We start from the raw sequence: 6471 nt of genomic DNA on the forward strand, positions 1-6471 counted from the left end.
ACCACTTTCCCAATCTAACCAGTAACATTCTCTGCAGTTCTCCTGGTAGCTCCTGAAGTCCGTGTCCTTTCTACCTTCCATACCATTTTCACACAAACAGCGTTCACACTGCCTGTACACGTTGGAAGGTCTGGGGAATGCCAACATCTCTTCCCAACAGTTAATGAACATTCAGAGTCCTTTCTGTGCATATCAATCCTAGTTCCTCAAGTTTTCAGTGCTAATGATTGTTCATGTCGTAGCATTTCAGACATTCTTGTGCTCTTAAGATTGTTTCTGATTCTGCCATTAACCCTGCCTGTGCCGGAAAGCTGGTGTTTGAAGGACAGAGGTTGAGACAGAAACAGTCACCCTGCTGTTCGTGCTGCTTGCAGATTCACCCTTCTACTGATGAAGTGGCACTCTGAATACCCTTGGAGCTCACCTGTCTGTCCCAATTCTGCTCTGTTTCCAAACGCAGATGATATGTCCTTTGATGTCTCCTGGTTTGCGGTGCGCTCCTTCGCACTGGACAGAGAGCCCGTCTTGCTGGCCTCCCTGGACCGCAGAGGGATCATGACACAGAGCAGGAGAAACGGGAGCAGTGATCTCAGCCTGGAGAGAATCAGCCCACTGGAATTTCGGCTCCGTGTGTACAGCTGCGAGGACCACGACTTTGGGAACCACTACTGCGTAGTGACCCCGTGGGTGAGGTCTGCCACTGGTGTGTGGCAGCGGGAGCCCGACATCAAAGCCAAGCCCATCTTTTTATCCGTGAAAATGGATGGTAAGAAATTGCACTGTGGGTGTGAGGGGACTGTAAGCCGTCGTCATGCCTTTCAGTGGCAGATATTCCTGAGAGGTTATTTTTAAAAGTGAGTGTGGTAGTCAATTAGATTTTCCATGTTTTTTTTCTGTTGTTGTTATTGTTTTCAACCTCTAATTCTAACTTCTCTAATGTGGCTAGGCCTGAATGGATCACACTCAGGGCTGCGTGTTCTTTCYCTTGATCTAGTGTTGATGTTTTGCATAGCTGGGACATCTTTAAAGGAAGGCTCAGYGTTCTCTCCAAGCATTAACCCTCCTGTTGCCTGCAGGAGGAAGCCTTGGTTTGCAGCTGGGGCGTGTTGAAGTACAGAGTCAGTCATGGTTAATATCAAAGCTGAGAACAGAGCACCAGAGCCCTGACTTCCTCTCCCCACTAACCACAAAACAAGCTGCTCCCTGCACTTTGTCTCAGCCACTTGTTGCTAGACTTTCATGAGATGCAAGATGTACATGAGGTGCCTATGTTGAGCACCCAGCTAAGGTTTGTGTACTGGAACCTTCCTTCTCTGCAGCATGAGGAGAGGTGGGGCTAGGAGGCCCCAGGAGCTTGAATGAATTGGAAGTTATTGTTTTCCCTGCTGGGCAGGTAGCAATGATTCCAACTGTACTTCCCAAACTCCTTCCATCTCTCCACTCTGCCCTGTAGTTGAATGGTAGCACTTCAGAAAATTGAATTACTAGTTTAGGTGTTAACTTTGGAGTCTGGTTAGACAGAATTGCTGAGTGGTAGCAGGTATAGAGTTGTAATCCAACAAAGGATAAATAAATTCAGTCTTTGCCATTTGGAGAACTTCTTTTATAAAAAAGAGTGCAACTTGAATCTGCCTGTGGGGAAACCCTGCAAGGGTTTTTTTTGGAGAAATAGGTAACAGAGTACCTCTTGCAAGTGGCTCACTCAATGGTTTCTGTTATGCTTCCAGTCTCCCTGAGGCTTTGGTGAAGGAAGAGGAAGTGAGGAGTGAGGAGGTGAAACTAAATAGACTAGTCTTTGAAACCTCAAAAGGCAGAAGTTAAGAAGGGAAATTAGTTTAATTCCCTTCTGAAATAATTAATCTGCCCATGACTGAAAGGTGTGCGCTTTTTCTCCTTTCGTAGACAAAAACAAGGAAATTGAATTTCACAGTGATGTAATGACTTTGTTTGCCTTCCTCTTTCAGTTCTGAATGCTTTCAAATACCCGCTGTTGATTGGCATTGGTCTGGCCACTGTCATTGGACTCTTATCCTGCCTCATCGGCTACTGCAGCTCCCGTTGGTGCTGCAAGAAGGAAGTGCAGGAAACGAGACGAGAGCGTCGCCGGCTAATGTCGATGGAGATGGACTGAGCGTGGGAGCCCAAAGCGGTTGCGTTTTGTGAGAGACTCGCAGGGCGCTGGGGCTGTGCGCAGACACTCACTTGCAGGCCTSGACAAGACAGTGCGTTTCCTCTCCGATTTCAGCGTGAACCTCAAGCTTCTCCTTGTTACACATCATGTCCTGAGAGTGCTCAGGTCGTGTTTAGCAACTCAGAGTTCTTCTTTTCCAGCAGCACTTTCTGCACAGGGAAAAGTCCTCCTAATGTGCGAACTCTTGAGCCTTCTTTCAGCAGGGCCCTGTGACAAAATTCACCAAATTTCTTTTTCTGTTTATTTGTTTTCTCTCCCCTCACAATTTTGAAAAGATTTGTTAAGTTGGAGGTGGGGAAAGATTTGGAAAGGTGGAAGGGGCTGGTAGAAGTGTTAAGCATCCATCATGTTAACTAATCCGCACTTGCTGTCTCTCCCATCACACCATCCTGTCCCCTTCCTCCGTCCACCCTGGTGTCTGACTTGTCTGTGTTAGGACAAAGACAGAGGAAGAGTGCTTGCTGGTGCCTCCTGAGGCTGCTCCAGTGAAGAGCAGCTTCGTGGTTGTGACATGCCTTCTCTGGCTTTCAAAGAGTTTATGGTCAAGGCCAAAACAGCCTGCCTGGAAGTTTCAGATCTTTTTTTAAGGATTTTTATATTTTCAGCACTTAAAATTCTTAGCTGTGGTGAATACTTAGTAACTCTAAAGAGTCAGTCCTCACAAAAGCATTTCCTGGATCTCTGCCTATGCCACCTTCTCCTTCCACCTCTCCGCCTTCTCTTCTCCCCAGTACAGCTGTTCCTGTTGTGCCTCAGACCCTGGTCTGCTTATGGTAGCAGGGCAATGTGATGAGTAGGGATGCGGCCAGCTTTCTGCCAGTCTCAGCAGAGAGGAAGGAAACCTTGCCTCAGTGGTGACTCATGAAAACGCTGTGGTGAGGCCTTATGTGTAGTTGGCCAACCAATAATGACATGTAGGGGAAATTTGGAAGCTATGCATTACAAATGCATGGGCCACACTAACACGACACATGCCAGTCTCTCAGTGATAACTCTTGGGCCTGTGAGCAGAGTCTGAGGTCTGTGGTAGCTAAAGTGCAGCTCAGGTTTCCTTCAGAGTAGGAATAAGAATTGGCCCAAGAGCCAGGAAGAATCCTTCTGTTTCCAGTGATCCTGGTCTCGTGTAAAAGACCCTCTGTTCCCGGGCCTGCCGCAGGGCTTTCCCCAAGGGTTTGAGGCATATTTCTAGGTGCTATAAGAATCGCTGCTTTGGTCTTCCACGTATGCTGACCTAGCTCCTAACAGGGAGCAGCTCCTTTTTTTGGGAGCTCTGTCTTCCCAGCACAGCTGGTGTTTTAAGCAATAAAAGTCAGAATAAAATTACTGTTTATAAACAAGGAAGTAGGACTATACCCTTTGCTGCCATAACCACCGTGGTTTGGCTCATGTCAAGGAAGGTGGGGAGTCTAGAGCTGAGGCCAGGGCTCCAACATTTAGATATTTTTTGAGAGGGGAGAACAGAAAAGATGCTGGATGAGCAAATTCACAGCAGGTAGTGGCTTTGATGTACGGCTGCCGATCTAAACATTAATTATGGCCTTGATTATCTCCTTCACCAGCAGCTCATCCTGGTACATATTCCACAGGAGCTGCAGGTCTAATATTCTTGCTATCATGATGGCTTCATTTCATATTAGTACTTGTCGAATCTTCACTCAGTATTGTAGCTATTCTAGACTGGGGTTTGAGTTGTGGACTTTTATGTTGCAAAMATTAGGAAACATTTGTTCTCGGGCTGTTGAGTTTGTTTTTTCTAGAAAGCTGAGTTTGGGACTCAACGCCCCCCTGCACCCATACACGTGTCTAATGGGAAGCTGAATGAGACCATCTCAGACCTCATCTCTCAAAATGAGAGATCATCTCAGTGGGACCCACTTGAGTGGGGACTGCGACTGTAATTGGACTCATAGACATTTAGCTACCTAAAACTGTTATACCACAAACTTACAAATCTCTGCAAGATCTTGGCCTGAACATCCACAAAATTTTTAATTCTGTCCTGTTGTTTTTCTCTGTAGGGACCTTTAAAATATCTTGCAGTATTGCTGCATCTGCTGAGGAACAGGGCTGAAACAGTCTCTAGCTTCCACTGTGAAGGGCCAGAAATCTGTCATGGTGCTTGCTTTCCAAAGGAGAGCACTTGAGAAGAGAATTCACTCAGATAACACTTTRACAGCAAGAGGTTTTTCTTCCTCTCCTTTTCTGCTTGCTGTAGTGAAAACTTGCTTTTTCCTTGGATGTTCTTGGGCACCAGTCTGATGTTCTGAATTCTAGGTCTCCTTTCCACACTGACCTTCAGCAGCTTCTCTCCTGTTCTAACATCTGCTTTTTTTCACTGCAGGCTTGTGGCATTGGGGGACTTTGAGTGGGGTTGACCTCGTTAAGTTTCAAGCACAGCATCAGTCACTTGTTCTCCTTGAAGACTGAACTTTTGCTTATGTGCTCTTCGTTAAATTTGGAGGGGAAAGAGGATCGTGACTGTAATGCAATAATTAGGGAATGAATGAGCAAGGAACTGCCAGCTCTTCCCAAGCACACAACACAGCACACTTTCTCCCTGCTGGAAGAAACTCAGGGTTATTTTGGTCAGAACTCCCTGCCCCTTTAGTGAAAGGTCCCCATGCCCTTAGTAAATTTTGACCATCCTTCGTGGCATGTAATAAACCATCCTTGTCATTCCAACTGAAGCAAGTTCACCACTAGCTCGTGCTGCTGCCAGCCCCTTGGAAGGCAATGCTGCATCCCCTTACACTTTGTTTTTGCTGTAGTTGGGAAGGCTGGACACTGAGAGGCTAGACTTACCCCACAAGTTTCCTTCTAATTGTGCCAATTTTGTATTATTCCCATTTTTTAAAATACTCTGGCAATCTTTAATGAGAAAATGTCTTGGTCACTTTCCATGTTTTTTATTATTATTATTTCCTGTGTGATTGGGTGTGTGTGTATGTGARTGGAGATGTGTGCGATGTGGTTGTGTATTTACCCTGGAGAGTGTCAAGAGAATAAGCTGCCTGAGATGCCCTACAAGTATCCCTATCCTCCCAGCTGCAACCTGTGTTACTGTCCAAGGATCCTAAGGGCTCACATTGGTCTTCCTCTGTCTGCTTTGCCACATCTCTTGGTTAAGCTGGTAAATTCTTCCAAGCACTTGGAATTTGATCCAGGACAAGCTTGAACGTTGTATAGCAGAAGGACAAGATACTTTCTTTCATTTGTTTTAATTTCAAAGTTATAAAATGTTTGGCACAATTCCAGAATGCAGGTACGGAATAGTTCTAACAATGCTGTGTAAAATGTTTCTTTTTATGTTTAAAATAAAGAGCAAACCTTTTTTGATTGTGTGTGCAGTGGGTCTTGATCTTTGAGCTATGAGCAGTTCTTCCCTTGCCTATGAAAATATTTAGCTGCCTAATACAAGAGGCAGACTGAAAAGCGCTTCCATGCCAGAGCCTGGGTACTTAGCTGCTTCTTAAGCACCAGGCTTTGGCCATACASTTTCTTGTGCACAGAGGCTGCATGCAGGGCTGCCCGCTGCGGGGCCCTGCTGTGGTGTGATGGCTCTGGCTAACTGCCCTGCTCAGCTCAGGGCCAGTCCTAAGGCCTCAGCTGGGCCGAAGCAGAGCAGCATGGCACAGTGTGCTTGGGGATAACCATAATGTGTAGATGAGGAACCTGGTCATGCAAATCCTCCTAAGAAAAACCACTGCTGGGGGTATTTTAGTGGGATTTCACATTTTTATGATTGCAGGGGGTTGTGGTACCATAGCAGGTAGCAGGAGAGAGTTAATTTGTCAAGGAAGGGCCTCCAGCAGCTAATCAAGCTGTGTTGTTACATGAGCTGAGGATAAAGCTCATGGTTGTTCTTGTATGAGGTAATGCACCCAAAATGCAGCACGTGGCCTTCCAGGCACTTTGTCTCCCACAAGTTTCTTAAAGACTGGCCTGAAGCAAGGGATGCTTCCCCCCATATGGAGGCTGCAGTATGAACAAACCAGGTACTGGGCATATGAGAAACCACAGAGAAGGTCTCTGAGAGAAGGGATTGGGATTTGCCCTCTGGAGACTTCACCTCTGCAAAGGCCTTGAGTACATTGCTATATGCTAAATGGGGAAAGACATATGAAAGCAATATGCATTTACAGCCAAATGCAAGTTATCAATGCAAATAAAATGCTGTTAATCTCTCCTTGATATTCAGGTGCATCCTCTTTCTGTTTGTCCACTGTCTTGCTGCTCATACCTCTGTGCTTTGTTCCCTCTGCCTCTTTTATTTCCTGCTC

The 6471-nt window shown here is 46.0% G+C and overlaps 1 protein-coding gene across 1 annotated transcript in view; it reads left to right on the top strand.

Annotated features, from left to right (window-relative positions):
* Positions 1 to 5476, top strand: part of PTGFRN (prostaglandin F2 receptor inhibitor) — a 48708-nt gene extending 43232 nt beyond the window's left edge. The window contains exons 8-9 of the mRNA XM_026040623.1: positions 461 to 766; positions 1965 to 5476. Coding sequence (XP_025896408.1) covers positions 461 to 766; positions 1965 to 2131 — 473 coding nt within the window. The 3' untranslated portion in view covers positions 2132 to 5476. The remainder of the gene's footprint in view (positions 1 to 460; positions 767 to 1964) is intronic.
* Positions 5477 to 6471: the final 995 nt, after the last annotated feature.

The sequence above is a fragment of the Nothoprocta perdicaria genome, unplaced genomic scaffold (genome assembly GCF_003342845.1).
Source record: "Nothoprocta perdicaria isolate Ctin4 unplaced genomic scaffold, notPer1 scaffold_100, whole genome shotgun sequence".
Classification (NCBI taxonomy): domain Eukaryota; kingdom Metazoa; phylum Chordata; class Aves; order Tinamiformes; family Tinamidae; genus Nothoprocta; species Nothoprocta perdicaria.